The sequence below is a fragment of the Pungitius pungitius genome, chromosome 12 (assembly GCF_949316345.1).
Source record: "Pungitius pungitius chromosome 12, fPunPun2.1, whole genome shotgun sequence".
NCBI lineage: Eukaryota > Metazoa > Chordata > Actinopteri > Perciformes > Gasterosteidae > Pungitius > Pungitius pungitius.
Window position 1 is genome coordinate 492,715 of NC_084911.1, and position 16,698 is coordinate 509,412.

Here is a 16,698-nt window from a genome sequence, read left to right on the forward strand (position 1 = left end):
AACGCCTCCGATCTAATGAAAGCCTCCGATCGATGAAACTCCTCCGATCGAATTAAACGGCTCCGATCGAATGAAACTCCTCTGATCGAATTAAACGCCTCCGATCGAATGAAACACATCCGATCGAATGAAACGCCTCCGATCTAATGAAACGCCTCCGATCGAATAAAACGACTCCGATCAAATGAAACACATCCGATCGAATGAAACGCCTCCGATCGAATGAAACGCATCCGATCAAATGAAACGCCTCCGATCAAATGAAACGCCTCCGATCGAATGAAACGCCTCCGATCAAATGAAACCCATCCGATCGAATGAAACGCCTCCGATCTAATGAAACGCCTCCGATCGAATAAAACGCCTCCGATCAAATGAAACGCCTCCGATCGAATGAAACGCATCCGATCAAATGAAACGCCTCCGATCGAATGAAACGGCTTTGATCGAATGAAACACCTCCGATCAAATGAAAGCCTCCGATCGGATTAAACGGCTCCGATCGAATGAAACACCTCCGATCGAATGAAAGCCTCTGATCGAATGAAACGCCTCCGATCAAATGAAACGCCTCCGATCGAATGAAACGCATCCGATCAAATGAAACGCCTCCGATCGAATGAAACGGCTTTGATCGAATGAAACGCATCCGATCAAATGAAACGCCTCCGATCGAATGAAACGGCTTTGATCGAATGAAACACCTCCGATCAAATGAAACGCCTCCGATCGAATGAAACGGCTTTGATCGAATGAAACACCTCCGATCAAATGAAAGCCTCCGATCGGATTAAACGGCTCCGATCGAATGAAACACCTCCGATCGAATGAAAGCCTCTGATCGAATGAAACGCCTCCGATCAAATGAAACGCCTCCGATCGAATGAAACGCCTCTGATCTAATGAAACACATCCGATCAAATGAAACGCCTCCGATCAAATGAAACGCCTCCGATCGAATGAAACGCCTCTGATCTAATGAAACACATCCGATCAAATGAAACGCCTCCGATCGAATGAAACGCATCCGATCAAATGAAACGCCTTCGATCGAATGAAACGGCTTTGATCGAATGAAACACCTCCGATCAAATGAAACGCCTCCGATCGAATGAAACGGCTTTGATCGAATGAAACACCTCCGATCAACTGGAACACCTCCGATCAAATGAAAGCCTCCGATCGGATTAAACGGCTCTGATCGAATGAAACACCTCCGATCGAATGAAAGCCTCTGATCGAATGAAACGCCTCCGATCGAATGAAACGCCTCCGATCGAATGAAAGCCTCCGATCGATGAAACTCCTCCGATCGAATTAAACGCCTCCGATCGAATGAAACTCCTCTGATCGAATTAAACGCCTCCGATCAAATGAAACACATCCGATCGAATGAAACGCCTGCGATCGAATGAAACGCCTCCGATCAAATGAAACACATCCGATCGAATGAAACGCCTCCGATCTAATGAAACGCCTCCGATCGAATAAAACGCCTCCGATCAAATGAAACACATCCGATCGAATGAAACGCCTCCGATCGAATGAAACGCATCCGATCAAATGAAACGGCTTTGATCGAATGAAACACCTCCGATCAAATGAAACGCCTCCGATCGAATAAAACGCCTCCGATCAAATGAAACGCCTCCGATCGAATGAAACGGCTTTGATCGAATGAAACGCATCCGATCAAATGAAACGCCTCCGATCAAATGAAAGCCTCTGATCGAATGAAACGCCTCCGATCAAATGAAACGCCTCCGATCGAATGAAACGCCTCCGATCTAATGAAACACATCCGATCAAATGAAACGCCTCCGATCGAATGAAACGCATCCGATCAAATGAAACGCCTTCGATCGAATGAAACGGCTTTGATCGAATGAAACACCTCCGATCAAATGAAACGCCTCCGATCGAATGAAACGGCTTTGATCGAATGAAACACCTCCGATCAAATGGAACACCTCCGATCAAATGAAAGCCTCCGATCGGATTAAACGGCTCCGATCGAATGAAACACCTCCGATCGAATGAAAGCCTCTGATCGAATGAAACGCCTCCGATCGAATGAAACGCCTCCGATCGAATGAAAGCCTCCGATCGATGAAACTCCTCCGATCAAATGAAACGCCTCCGATCGAATGAAACGCATCCGATCAAATGAAACGCCTCCGATCGAATGAAACGGCTTTGATCGAATGAAACGCATCCGATCAAATGAAACGCCTCCGATCGAATGAAACGGCTTTGATCGAATGAAACACCTCCGATCAAATGAAACGCCTCCGATCGAATGAAACGGCTTTGATCGAATGAAACACCTCCGATCAAATGAAAGCCTCCGATCGGATTAAACGGCTCCGATCGAATGAAACACCTCCAATCGAATGAAAGCCTCTGATCGAATGAAACGCCTCCGATCAAATGAAAGCCTCCGATCGAATGAAACGCCTCTGATCTAATGAAACACATCCGATCAAATGAAACGCCTCCGATCGAATGAAACGCATCCGATCAAATGAAACGCCTTCGATCGAATGAAACGGCTTTGATCGAATGAAACACCTCCGATCAAATGAAACGCCTCCGATCGAATGAAACGGCTTTGATCGAATGAAACACCTCCGATCAAATGGAACACCTCCGATCAAATGAAAGCCTCCGATCGGATTAAACGGCTCCGATCGAATGAAACACCTCCGATCGAATGAAAGCCTCTGATCGAATGAAACGCCTCCGATCAAATGAAACGCCTCCGATCGAATGAAACGCCTCTGATCTAATGAAACACATCCGATCAAATGAAACGCCTCCGATCGAATGAAACGCATCCGATCAAATGAAACGCCTTCGATCGAATGAAACGGCTTTGATCGAATGAAACACCTCCGATCAAATGAAACGCCTCCGATCGAATGAAACGGCTTTGATCGAATGAAACACCTCCGATCAAATGGAACACCTCCGATCAAATGAAAGCCTCCGATCGGATTAAACGGCTCCGATCGAATGAAACACCTCCGATCGAATGAAAGCCTCTGATCGAATGAAACGCCTCCGATCGAATGAAACGCCTCCGATCGAATGAAAGCCTCCGATCGATGAAACTCCTCCGATCGAATTAAACGGCTCCGATCGAATGAAACTCCTCTGATCGAATTAAACGGCTCCGATCGAATGAAACTCCTCTGATCGAATGAAACGCCTCCGATCGAATGAGTTCACAACATTTTCCACAAGGCGCATGAGTTTCATTGGTTGAATTTGACCCTCTTTTTCTTTGGGCTCCACCTCCTCCTGCTTCAGGTCTTCCTCCTGCTCCTCTTCCTCCATGGATTCGCCCTTTCTTCCTCTTCTCCTTCCTTCCATCTCGGTGGAGGAAAGGTGAGCTCACCTGCTGGTGCTGAAACCTCTGTGTGTCTCCCATCCTGGTGTTGAGCCATGTGACGCACAGGTAATGTGACAGGGCTTTGGAATGTCAGGTGTGACATGTGACAAGTGACATCATCATATACTTCTGTGTGTGTGAAATTTGCAGTGTGAGACTATAATTATATAAAAGACTCGTGTTATTAGCGAGCTGTGCGTAAGATTTCGCCTCAAACAGACTTTTTGGCTTTCTGGAAACCAAACCAATTTGTGTTTTTTTTTCACAGTTTCGTCTCTGATCACGTGATCAACACACAGATTACCCACAATTCATTGTTGTATGTTTCTTCTTGTGGAGTATTAGCTTAAATCTAGCTAGGTTGGTGGTTTGAGTTCTGGAGGATAAATCTATGCAAATAACTGTATATTAACCGTTTACAACAGCTCAGAAAAACCCAAACAATGAGCTGATATAGAAATACAAGAAGAGGCTCACTCTCACGTTTAATAAAACAACAGATCATCAGATGCGGTTGCCGCGGCAGCAGGACGTTTTATCAGGTTAATCTCATATCTTCTCTTTGTATTTTTAAAGTATCAAACACAAAAACATCGAGACTGGTTTCTCCCCCAAATAAAAGTGCTTCTGCTCATTGGAAACAGAACCATGAAGACCAGAAGCAGAACGACACCGTCATGACATCACATCAAGCCTCAAGTTCAACGATTTCCCTCGTTTTGATCAGTGAACAGGAAGTGACCATATATGGACTGAGATCATTAGCATCTCCTTCTTCAAGTACGTTGCTGGGTTTTATGATGCCTCTCTTTCCCTTTTATTAGAAATGTTCTCTTTATTTCATCCCCAGCTTTTGTTCTGCTGTTATGACTTAAGTCACATTCCTTGTATGTCTGACATATTCTGGTGTTTCCTGATTCCTGAAGATCTGTGTGTTGTTTGTAGTACAGCTTGTTGTTGTTTTTCATCTGCTTTAATCTTTTTAGTTTGTCACTATCATAACTCCACCACACACTCATTCTTCAGCCTGCGATGATCTAATTAAATGAATCCAAGAGTTATTCAACAAACACAAGTATCACATTGCTCACTCGTTATATCAGAACAACCTGAAGTTCCTTTTGGCCATCCCGAGGGTTAGTTGCTAGGCAACCAGGGGAGTTTCTAAAGGCACTGGTATCTCCTCAGCACAGAGTGTGTGTGTGTTGAACACTGAATGTTGTGTTGAGTCTGTGTGGTGAAGCTGATTATGTAACAACAGTCGTCTCTATAAATATTTCCTGATCCCTGCTTCAAAAAGCAGGGACAAATCCTGCTGGATGAGAGACAGAGACACTGAGGGACAGAGAGAGTGAGACACTGATATATATATATATATATATATATATATATATATATATATATATATATATATATATAGAGATGTATATATAGATGTATATATATACATCTATATATACAGTATATGTACCTATTTCTTCATACGTGGCTGAAATGTTGCGCTCACTCACTCGCTGTAAAAGTGACACATTTTTAAGGTCACTGGTTTAGGACACAGTCCTCCAAATGAGACACAGCTAAAAGCTCAGCTCACCAAATTGTGTCCCTTTGTGTATTTATTTGGGACGTTTGTAACGTTACGGACTTCTGTTCATAACTGTGATCCATAACACAAAGTATAAACTACATATAAAACCGTTACAGACTTAAGATATAAAGTGTCAAAGTTAAATACATTAAAAGTCACTTTTCACTGAAAACTATTAGTTATTAATAACTAATAACAAATAACAAGTAGTTATTGGAATATGCAAAGGATCCATCAGACGTGTCCTCCAAACCGCCGCCTGCAGGAGGCTGCAGACACAATGAGCTTTTTCTCTTTTTTTCACTGCAACCCTTCAAAATAAGATGAACTTCCTGTTTGTAGATTTATGGGCAGATGTTTTCCTTTCTATTCAGTTCTTTTCTCCTTAATTGGTTGTTATGTATCTTCTAAAAAGCTCAAATTCATTTGATAAATAATATGAAGGCCTAACATATGTTGTTTGTTTCAAATACTTCAGGAGAGAGACAAAATAAAACATTTCATCACAGTATTGAACTACAAAAAAAGTACAATGCTACAAAGTCCTTTAAAATTATTTATTGGTATGAAAACATGTCGCATAGAGCTCAAGATACTGAAAGCTCCTCCTACGTGTGCACGTGCTCCTCCTACGTGTGCACGTGCTCCTCCTACGTGTGCATGTGCTCCTCCTCGGTCTGAGCAGCAAACGGATGCTCTCCGACCCCCGGCAGGGGGAGGAGCCACGATCTGCCCACGATGGAGGTCTGGCTCCTGTGGGCTCCTCTTGGAGGGGGTCAGTGGGGTCGGGGGGTCAAGCCTCGGTCCGTCGGGGCCCCGGGGGGCCCCCGCCGTCTGTGGGCCTCAGTGTGTCGCCGTGGTCGGGGTCCGGGTCGAGCCGTCCGGGTCGCCCTGCTTTAGAGGGAAACATAAAAGTATTGAATTGCTTTAAAGCTCTGACCCATGTGAAGCTGTCGAGATGAGACCCCCCAGAGGAGCAGGTCATGGGGACAAAAGATGAACAAACAACAGGGAGCAGCTGACCTGCTCACTCCTTCTTCTTCTTCTTCTTCTCCTCCATGTTCTGCAGCTTCTCCACCAGCTTGCGCTCGTGGCCGGAGGGGGAGGGCCGGTTGGTGTTGTCACTCGCCTCCTTCTTGGTCCTTCCTTTACGGGCCGAGCCTTCTGAGGAGCAACGGGTCCAGCTTTATACCTCGAGTACACCAAGTGTACACGCAGTACGCACAGAGTACACTCAAAGTACACGTATGTGTTATGGGGGGGAGGAGTCTCACCTGCGTACTTGTCGCTGAGGTTGTAGTACTCGTACTGATCGTAGTTCTCTGCTTCGAAGCTCGAGGGCTTCAGGTTCTTCACGTCCACGTGACTCATCTTCGGTTCACCAGATGTGCAACACCGACAGATGTTTGGAGAATGTTCAGAGGAGACGAGGAGGCAGGATCTGATCGGGAGGAGCTCTGTGTGTTTTTATAACGGACACATGGAGCTCCTCCTACACACACACACACACACACACACTGAGCTCCTCCTACACACACACACACACACACACTGAGCTCCTCCTACACACACACACACACACACACACACACACTGAGCTCCTCCTACACACACACACACACACACACACACACACACACACACTGAGCTCCTCCTACACACACACACACACACACACTGAGCTCCTCCTACACACACACACACACACACACACACACACACACACACACACACTGAGCTCCTCCTACACACACACACACACACACACACACACACACACACACACTGAGCTCCTCCTACACACACACACACACACACACACACACACAGTGCAATGTTGCATCATTTCCTCTAAACGTTGAAACAGCATAAATACTTTACAGCTTCATTTTATTATCTACATTGTTTCATTTAAACATCTTATTTCAGTTGAATAAGTGAATAAAACTTTTCAACATAATGACAGAATAATGTCCTCGATGTGTTTCTGTATCTTTGGTATAAACTGAAGATCTGTGAATATGATGAAAATGAAATGTTTATTATTGTTACGTGTCATCTTGTCTGGTGAGTTTAGGCTCCGCCCCTTCTTTTAGCTGCAGACATGACCTCATGTGTATGTGTGTGTGTGTGTGTGTGTGTGTGTGTGTGTGTGTGTGTGTGTGTGTGTGTGTGTGTGTGTGTGTGTGTGTGTTTATGACCACAAGCTCCTTGTTTCCTGACACGTCAATCTTTGGTTTTTAACGTGTTGAGTCCCCCCCCCCCCTCCCGGAGCTGTAATGGACCCTGACCTTGTTGTTCAGGATCTCCTCGCAGTGCAAACACAGATTAAACATCAGCTGACTTCCCTGAACACACTTTATGCATTTTAACTTTGTGCTATTTTTAAACATAACATCTCGCCAGATTTGTGACTAATTTATGTCATAATTTCTGTTAAATCTGTAGAACGTTTTTATCTAATTCAAATTGCCTTCGATGCGGTTGTTAGGACATTGTTGTATAGTGCAGAACATTTTGTTCTATTGTTATTAAACATTAAACACAGTTTTAGGGAGTCGACGTTAATCCTTAAATGACCTTCGTGGTTTTGGGTATTTTGTATGTGACGTCTGAGTTTAGACCAAAGTGCCAGCAAAAATTCCTCCAGGTTTAAATATTTAACTGCCCTCTACTGACGTGACCTCTCTCTGTGCTACACACACGTATGTACTCAGATATCTCAGAGTTTTTGGGTCACTATTTAGTCAAAGTATTCAAAACAGAAAAATTATTTTGGCTGTAAAACACAAGTTATTGTCTAAGACTTAAGACTTGTTTTCATCATTGAATCACCCCCAACACCTTTTAATTCATTTGAATATAAAACATATAATACTTAACGTCACAGGGATGTTGACAATTTGTATTTTTGTACAAACTGATCATAGAAACTGTACTTAGTGAAAGTAGCAATACCAGAGGTAAAAATACTGCATCTAAGTGGTGTGTAATACATACTTAGAGTATCAAAAGTACTAATAATAATATGCACGTGATATACACGTAGTGTACAGTCTAAGTACCTCACTATTGTACTTGGAACGTGTATCTGCTGTTGACATAAAACCAGCCTGCAGTGGCAGACGCCCTCCAGCAGGCGGCGGGTGTTCAGCTACCAACATTAGCTCCGAAGAAGAAGAGCAGCTAATCCGGTGGATAGCAAGTCGACAATAAATAAAAACAAAAATTAACACGGTAAGTACATATTGTGTTCTGAAACATATCCTGTATAGTTTAGCAGTAAGTTATTAGAGTGGTAATTAATTCAGAGTCTGATTATGTACTTGAGCTCGAATCCAACAGTTTAGCAGCCTGGCTAAGCTAAAGCTAGTTTAGCCAAACTAGCCGCTTGCTAACGCCGTGAACCAACAGTTAGCCTTCAAGTAGCCTCGTTTATTCCCACAACAAATGCTATATTGCGCATTTTATCTCCTTTATATAAAACAAAGTTATGCATTTCTTACATTATAATCGCTGAATGCCATATTTGTTGCTTTAACCTCATAGAGCCATGATTCACACATTAAACGTTAGTTTACCAAGAAGTCCATTCAGGAATCTGTCAATTCAGAAGTTATTGTTACTTAACGCACGTTATTTATAACATGTGTGATCCAAGTTATTATTCGGCATCCATTAAAAATCCCGTTTTATGCAGTGTTAACATTAATAATATTCGATGAGGCCGAGAGTCTTTAAAATGACCGGTTTCCAGATGTGGTTCTGCTTCCATCAGCCGCCGCTGAAGTACATTTAACACAAGAATCACGACCGGAAGAACCCACTTCATCCGATGGGCCACTAATGTTAACAGCTTCCACTGCATCAGAAGCCTTCTCCTAAATGACAGATTTCTCAATGGGGTTTGGCGCGTGTGACCTTTCAAATCTGAAGGTTCCGACATGTCAGCCGACACCAAGATCGCCGAGCTGCTGACGGAGCTCCATCAGCTCATCAAGCAGACCCAGGTGAGTCTGTGACGTCATGGGTCCGCTCTTCAGACCTCTGCTTAGTGGACCAAATGTCTGAACATGTGTTTGTCTGTCAGGAGGAGAGGTCACGCAGCGAACACAACCTGCTCAACATCCAGAAGACGCACGAGAGGATGCAAACGGAGAACAAAAGTCAGTGTGTAACCTTCTCTGGGGTCTCCACCCACGAGACCAAGGCTCCATCAGGACTCCTGATGGAGCCTTGGTCTCCTCTCTCTTGTGTCCCTCAGCGTCCCCGTACTACCGGACCAAGCTGAGAGGCCTGTACACCACGGCCAAGGCCGACGCAGAGGCCGAGTGCAGGTGAGGTTGTGTGTGTTCACACGTCTGAGTCTCCTGCAGAAAAACACCGATTCAAAGATGTTCTCTGCTCACGTGAGCTCTGCCTGTGGCACGCATGAAGCAGACCTCTTTGTGAACACATTCAAATGATGTATCATGGATCTAAAGAAGGGCATCGTGTGTTATGATCATGAAAGGTATCCAGTAATGATTTGTTTGTTGTTTATTTGTTATTTCTCTCAGCATCCTGCATCACGCGCTGGATAAAATAGCCGAGATCAAATCTCTGCTGGAAGAGAGAAGGATCGGTATGTGTGTGTCTGTGTGTGTGTGTCGGTGTGTGTGTGCGTGTGTGTGTGTGTGTGTGTCTCCATGCACGGGCTGCACGGTATACCGGTATAACATCTCCTCACACACCGTTCATACCGGTGTTTCACCACAACAACGGAAGTTGTTCTTTAGTCATCACAGAGCGGTCGAGTCATGGTTATAACTTTATCACAACAATGAAGAACCCACAACAAACTCTCTTTACAGGGTGAAACACCACAACACAACAGCTTGTGACACATAGACATTTTGTAATACTAATAGTTGTACATTTATAAAAAAGGCCGCGCTGACGAGCAGCACGTCGGCCAGCGAGCGACGATCAGCTGATTGGTTCCTCGGGTCAAAGTTAACTATACGGTTACATACCGGATACCGACAACATCTTTCTAAATAACGCAATGTGGAATTTTTGGTGTGTGTGTGATAAAGATTCCTCTACCTTGTTGTGTCTCGTAGCCGCTAAGATGGCGGGGGTCCACAGTGACAGCGACCCCCCCAGGAAGACCATGAGGCGCGGCGTCCTGATGACCCTCCTCCAGCAGTCGGCCATGACGCTTCCTCTGTGGATCGGCAAGCCTGGGGAGAGGTACACACACACACACACACACAGTTGTAGTTTCTGATCTTACCACAGACGCGTTTGCATCAATGTGTCCTTGTTCTGTGTGATGATGTGAAGCCTCGCACACAGAACCTCTTGCGTGTTTCCACCCATTTTCTAAACTTGCGTCAAAAGCTTCGTGAGCCTCACGCAGCCCACGAGGCTGTGATTGGTCCGCTGACTGCATCCTTTCTGGTTTCATAGCATAATTCCGCCTTTATTAAAACAAAGGCTTTTTACGAGAGAATGAATCCGTTTGAAGAGTTTCTGTTGGAAGAAACCTGTAAATATGAACACTGACACGAGCCGTCTCTAAGGACGCGATGATGACCTCTGATTCATGGAGGAAGATCAAACGTCGGTTTGCAGCTGGACGGGTGAAATAAGTTGAAAATACGGGACAAATAAATAAATAAATAAACAAACCAACGACTTCCACACACAGACGTCAGTCTGTAGGTCGTCTTTGACAGAAGACGTTACTCCACCTGGTGGTCTGGAGGGGACAACACGCGCAGACCTTTTACAACCAAGAAGTGACGCAGCATCAACTCTGTCGCCCCCCCTCAGCCCCCCCCCTCTGTGTGGAGCGACCCCAGCCAGCAGCGACTACGTGGCCAAGCAGGGCGACAAGGTGGCGGCGAGGGTGAAGGCCGTGGACGGAGACGAGCAGTGGATCCTGGCAGAGGTCGTCAGCTACAACCATTCCACCAACAAGTAAGAGTCATCGTGTGTTTGGATGTGGGCGGAGCTTCAAAGGAGTGGAGCGTTGCACACCTGAAACTGACCTGTCGACCTCTACAGGTACGAAGTGGACGACATCGACGAAGAGGGAAAGGAGTGAGTTTATTCGTCATGATTTCTCTCCTTTGTGTTTCTGCTTCACATCTTCAGGTTTTTCCTTTTTTTTTTTTAAAAGAAAGAACCCAATTGTTTTATTCTGGATTAAAGGCCAAACTTGTTTTATTGTGAGTAAAACTCAGAACTATATAAGGAGCCAAACCTTTGTTAACTGTCGTTTTAAATCAGTTACACTGAAAGAACATCAGTTCAGACAAAGAGCTTCATGAGTTAAAGCTGCATCCTGTGTGGTGACCAGCAGGGGGCGACTCCTCTGCTCCCATAGACGTCTATGAGGAAATGACTCTACTTCTGTGTAGTGACCAGCAGGGGGCGACTCCTCTGCTCCCATAGACGTCTATGAGGAAATGACTCTACTTCTGTGTAGTGACCAGCAGGGGGCGACTCCTCTGCTCCCATAGACGTCTATGAGGAAATGACTCTACTTCTGTGTAGTGACCAGCAGGGGGCGACTCCTCTGCTCCCATAGACGTCTATGAGGAAATGACTCTACTTCTGTGTAGTGACCAGCAGGGGGCGACTCCTCTGCTCCCATAGACGTCTATGAGGAAATGACTCTACTTCTGTGTAGGGACCAGCAGGGGGCGACTCCTCTGCTCCCATAGACGTCTATGAGGAAATGACTCTACTTCTGTGTAGTGACCAGCAGGGGGCGACTCCTCTGCTCCCATAGAGGTCTATGAGGAAATGACTCTACTTCTGTGTAGGGACCAGCAGGGGGCGACTCCTCTGCTCCCATAGACGTCTATGAGGAAATGACTCTACTTCTGTGTAGTGACCAGCAGGGGGCGACTCCTCTGCTCCCATAGACGTCTATGAGGAAATGACTCTACTTCTGTGTAGTGACCAGCAGGGGGCGACTCCTCTGCTCCCATAGACGTCTATGAGGAAATGACTCTACTTCTGTGTAGTGACCAGCAGGGGGCGTTGATTGTCCATTTAGAGTCAAACAGACCATGAAGAAGGGACGCTTTAGGGCGGGGCCTCATCTCTATGTCCTTGTCAGTCCATATATGGTCACTTACTGTTCACTGGTTGCTGAAAGCCAGGAGAACATCCCTCAGCGTTAACATGTATGTTATACCTCTACATTGGGGAAGTTTTTAATCAAGGTTTGTGTGACCATGTGACCAGGAGACACACCCTGAGCAGAAGGAGGATCATCCCCCTCCCTCAGTGGAAGGCGAACCCAGAGACCGACCCGGAGGCCCTCTTCAGTAAGGACCAGCTGGTTCTGGCTCTCTACCCGCAGACCACCTGCTTCTACCGGGCTCTGATCCACACGCCTCCTCACAGGGTGTGTGTGTGTGTGTGTGTGTGTGTGTGTTATCCCTGATTGGTCCTGCTGAGCAGCACCTGATCGTGTCTCTTCTCCGTGTGCAGCCTCAGGACGACTACTCGGTGCTGTTTGAGGACACGTCCTACGCTGACGGGTATTCCCCCCCCCTCAACGTGGCTCAGAGATACGTGGTCGCCTGCAAGGAGAACAAGAAGAAGTGACAACAACGCCCAGCGCTCCCATTTCGTGTTTTCTTCTTTTTGTATAAAACAACATGGCGACTCAACTCGGACGCTCAGGGGTTGAGTGTCGATGGTTTGTGCACATGGCAGAAGTCCACTGGTGTGTGTGTGTGTGTCGCTGTCGTGTTTACGTCTACGTGACGATGGAGGTGCAACAATGTTATGATGTGATCGAACCAGACTCCCTTCGGAAAGTGTTAAAAGTGGTTTTCTTCTCGCGTTGAGGAGCCGAAAACAAAACGTCGACATTCCATCGTGTTTTTTTTATTTTGAGCTCAACAGAGGACGTGAAGAGTTTAGTTTCTGAGCAGAAAAACCCGTTATTTCTTCCACGTTTGATGGCTGAGATGAACAATGGTGTCCTTGGAGATAAAGAGAACAATGAGACTCTGGAGGAAACGTGAGGAATTAAGACTTTTACTCCTAAGTGGAATCAGGATGGTCTCCGGTGGAGGAGCTTGATTCTCACACCAGCTTCCTGTCGATGAACCGAGACGTTCTTCTTCTGTTGTTTTTATTACATGTGATGAAACAAACACTTGAAAAAAAGAAGTGGTGAAAAAAATGTTTCAATGCTTCACTGTTTTATTACACACACACACACACACACACACACACACAGGAACAGCTTCAGCACTTGCTACATGTACTTATTTTCTTTTCACTTTCTATTTATTTTTTATATTTTGTTATAAATTAAACTACAAATATAATGATTACTAGATCTAGAAGTGATCTTTGTTATTATTATAATCCATTATTATATTATTAACCACAATGTGTCTATAAAGAGCTCTTACATAAATGCCCTAGATTAAATGTTCTCATTGTAGTGGAGTAGAAGAATTGTTACATAGCTAAAAATAATAGTACTCTCTAATAGTACATCAGATTGTACCATGCAAATTAATTGAGAAAATGTACTTAAAAAAGATCAATAACATTAATAGTTAACTTCTCCTTTAACCGTCAATGAGCATATTGTACACGTTTCCCACGCTCCCTGAACGCAGCAGAAGACAACAGAACCATCTAATGACTGATTTCCCACAGTCCGTGAAGGCAACAGCTGCCGTGCAAAGACAAACAAACATGGCGGAATCGGTGAGTGTTAAAACATCTGCTGCTTTTATCGGTGAACAAACACTCACGTGGTGAAATATGTGACTAAAAAATGCAGCTTTGCCGTGATTGAAGTGACTTCCGATGAAAAGTGAATCGTAGCAACAGAAACATGTTTAAACTTTCTTCAGAGGAAAACATTAGCATCTTGGTAGTGGCGCAAAGCTAACGCTAGCTCTTCAAAATAAAAGCCTCTCGTTGCTGAATCTGAGGTCCGTTAGTTGCTCTTTTGGTTTCGATTTGAGTGAAAACCTCGTCGTGACAAGAACACTTCTGCCCCCTTATAAGCGCGTTGTTATTCGTAGCTTTAACGTTAGTTTAGAACACTGCCGAACCACATTTAAAAAATGACACATTTAACGTTCGTTAACGCACTTTAAAAGTTATGTTACGTTTTCTCTTTCTCAACGGCTCCAACTAAATGTATGAAGATGTTTGAACCCAATAAAGATGGAATAAACGCTAACATAGCAACGCATTTATTTATCGTCATGTAGCGTTTTCACCTGAACACACCGTCGTCTGTCCTGCAGGTGTGTGACGTAGAGCATGACGCAGTGAAGCCTCCACCCAAACGCAGGCGCATCCTGGACCCCTCGGCCATCGTCTCGGTGCCCGTTTACTCCAACAAGGTGAACACCCGACCCCAGATCAGTTCGATGTCTGAAGGTGTTTGTCCCAAACAGGTGTGACTGAGCTCCTTGTCCTCAGGTGAGCAGCAGTTTGCAGCTGAGGCCGATGGCCGCTGTCTTCACAGAGAAGGAGAACTCAGGTAGGGAAGCCGCAGGGTGGAGCTGAGAGAAGGGTGAAGAGAAGCTCCTCACGGGTTCTTTGTTTCTCCCAGCAGACGGCGATTTGTGGGCTCGCTTTTCTTCTCGAGGAGCTCCAGCAGACGTTGTCACCCTCAGCGACTCTGATGAGGAGGCCGAAGTCCAGTTGGAGACAACAGAACTGTAGGTGGATGGAAGTAGGGGTGTAGAACCTGGACCCAGACGTCTCCCCCAACTCCTCCTCCTCAACTGCTTTGTTTTCTGTCACCGAGCTCAGAGCAGGCATCCGCTGCCCGTCTCCCCCAGAGAGTCCGGTCCAGAAACAGTCCCGACGGGTCCAGAAGAAGATCAGGTGAGGTTCAGAAACCGTTCTTTGGAAGTCGTTGTACGGGACGTTTTCATTTCTGCTCATGCAGACCCCCCCGACCGGTAAAGCTAGAGGGTCCCTGCTCCAGTCTTTAGTCTCTGGTCCTTATTCTTTGACCTCTGGTCTCGAAGTCATCTACTGCCTTCAGTCACTGGTCTCTACAGCAAAGCCTCTACTCCGTGCTTGTTGGTCCTCAGTGAGATCGACAGAAAGCTCCAGGCGATGAACTCCTTCCTGTCTCCTGAGCCTGTGGACAGGAAGTGCCTCAGCGAGCCGGAGGACGACGTCATCTTGACCCCGGTCTCTGAACGCCAGGGCTCCTCGCTCCGGGAGATCCCCTTGAAGATCCGCTGCCGGACCGACGTCCACAAGGTCCTGGTTCTGTCGGTACGTACCGCCCCCCCCCCCCCTCTGCCTCATCCCCAGAAGAAAACCAGGACCCCATGATGTCACCTGTCAATGGGCTCCTCTCTGTGTCTTTGCAGTCGACCCGTCTGAGTGACGTGCTGACCCAGCTGTCAATCATCCTCGATGTGCCGCCTCCTCGCCTCCTGCTGCTCAGGGAGGAGCAGGAGCTCCGGACGGACGCCACCGTGGGCGAGCTCGGACTCGGCATCGCCGACATCGTCGGTGGGTCACGCAATCAAAGCGCTTATGTATAATAAACATATTAAATCAGAAGCTCTGACCTCATTTTATAACAAAGGAATTTCTCTCATTCAGCTGCAAAATGTTCTCAAAGACGAGCTTCTGCTAAAAAGAACTTCCTGTGGTTGTATTTGATTCACGTTTTGTGTTTCTGCACCGTATCTTTGTATCGTCCAACAATGCAGCATCTTTTGAAGTAGCAGCAGATTCTCATGAAGTCATGGACCTTGTTCTTTGTTGTTGTTGTTCAGAGTGCGTCGTCATGGCAGCGGTGGATGGCCGTGAGGCCGACAGCTGCAGCAGCGTCACCGTGAGGCTGCAGAGCAAAGACCGAGCCTCCTCACAGGACTTCTCTCTGCACAGAGTACGTCCTCCGTCCTGCTTTCAGTCAGAATTCCTGCTGGAATTGAACATGTGACCTAATGATCTGTGTGTGTGTGTGTGTCCGTGTGTGTGTGTGTGTGTGTGTGTGTGTGTGTGTGTGTGTGTGTGTGTGTGTGTGTCCGTGTGTGTGTGTGTCCGTGTGTCCCAGGACGCTCCGCTGGGCTCCGTCTTCTCTCGGTATCTGTGCACCATGTCCGACGTTGCCCGGACGACGGCCCGCTTCCACTATGACGGCAGCAAGGTGACGGACGGACAGACGCCGGCTCAGCTGGACATGGAGGACGGTGACATCATCGAAGTTTGGGTTTAGACTCTATTGTTACTCTGTAAAGTGGAAATACTCTAATTATGGGCTTCTATGTTTAGAACATGAAAAATGCAAAAGCATGAAAAACCTGTACAATTGTAAACTTATTTGAATGTAATGTCTGTACAATAACCTCTTTGTACTTTTATAACGGGTTCTGGAAACAATAATAAAATGAGTAGAAGTTGCTCTTTAAGAAAAATCTCAGGTAATTTTACATCTTAGTGCTTCAATTTAAACAATATTATTTATTTGTTCATCATAATCAAGAATAAAGTATTATACAAAGTATTATACAATTCTAAATTATTCCTCGAAACTTAACTTTAATATAATAAATGTTTGTATATGAAAATGGTCTTATTTTCTCTTTCTACATGATTATATTTATTTTCAATTTAAGCTCCACGTTGATTAAATAATAAGATTTAATCATTGTTTTATGAGGCCGTCTGTGTGTTTCCAAACTTCCGCTAATTGGATGAG

The 16,698-nt window shown here is 45.6% G+C and overlaps 3 protein-coding genes across 7 annotated transcripts; 2 read left to right on the forward strand and 1 right to left on the reverse strand.

Annotated features, from left to right (window-relative positions):
- Positions 1 to 5,525: 5,525 nt before the first annotated feature.
- On the reverse strand, positions 5,526 to 6,434 carry nupr1b (nuclear protein 1b). Of its 3 annotated transcripts, none has more exons than XM_037476319.2 (3): positions 6,257 to 6,434; positions 6,006 to 6,143; positions 5,526 to 5,876 (listed from the first exon to the last, which is right to left on the reverse strand). In XM_037476319.2, exons 1-2 carry the CDS (start codon positions 6,351 to 6,353, stop codon positions 6,010 to 6,012), a joined length of 231 nt encoding a protein of 76 aa, XP_037332216.1. In that variant the 5' UTR covers positions 6,354 to 6,434; the 3' UTR covers positions 5,526 to 5,876; positions 6,006 to 6,009. The 3 variants fall into 3 exon arrangements, with proteins under 3 accessions (XP_037332216.1, XP_037332215.1, XP_037332214.1); XM_037476318.2 differs by having other exon boundaries at positions 5,526 to 5,873; positions 6,006 to 6,146; positions 6,257 to 6,432; XM_037476317.2 differs by having other exon boundaries at positions 6,006 to 6,146; positions 6,257 to 6,432.
- Positions 6,435 to 7,356: 922 nt separating this feature from the next.
- On the forward strand, positions 7,357 to 13,330 carry sgf29 (SAGA complex associated factor 29). 2 transcript variants are annotated; one of them, XM_037477173.2, is made up of 10 exons: positions 7,357 to 8,219; positions 8,875 to 8,992; positions 9,073 to 9,148; positions 9,247 to 9,319; positions 9,542 to 9,606; positions 10,088 to 10,217; positions 10,803 to 10,949; positions 11,037 to 11,072; positions 12,228 to 12,390; positions 12,477 to 13,330. In XM_037477173.2, the coding sequence occupies exons 2-10, from the start codon at positions 8,927 to 8,929 to the stop codon at positions 12,591 to 12,593; spliced, it is 873 nt and encodes a 290-aa protein (XP_037333070.1). In that variant the 5' UTR covers positions 7,357 to 8,219; positions 8,875 to 8,926; the 3' UTR covers positions 12,594 to 13,330. The 2 variants fall into 2 exon arrangements, with proteins under 2 accessions (XP_037333070.1, XP_062421786.1); XM_062565802.1 differs by having other exon boundaries at positions 7,361 to 8,219; positions 8,919 to 8,992.
- Positions 13,331 to 13,577: 247 nt separating this feature from the next.
- nfatc2ip (nuclear factor of activated T cells 2 interacting protein) lies at positions 13,578 to 16,552 on the forward strand. 2 transcript variants are annotated; one of them, XM_037477170.2, is made up of 9 exons: positions 13,578 to 13,718; positions 14,270 to 14,368; positions 14,448 to 14,508; positions 14,581 to 14,689; positions 14,784 to 14,858; positions 15,071 to 15,260; positions 15,359 to 15,503; positions 15,773 to 15,885; positions 16,054 to 16,552. In XM_037477170.2, the coding sequence occupies exons 1-9, from the start codon at positions 13,587 to 13,589 to the stop codon at positions 16,213 to 16,215; spliced, it is 1,086 nt and encodes a 361-aa protein (XP_037333067.2). In that variant the 5' UTR covers positions 13,578 to 13,586; the 3' UTR covers positions 16,216 to 16,552. The 2 variants fall into 2 exon arrangements, with proteins under 2 accessions (XP_037333067.2, XP_037333068.2); XM_037477171.2 differs by having other exon boundaries at positions 14,584 to 14,689.
- Positions 16,553 to 16,698: the final 146 nt, after the last annotated feature.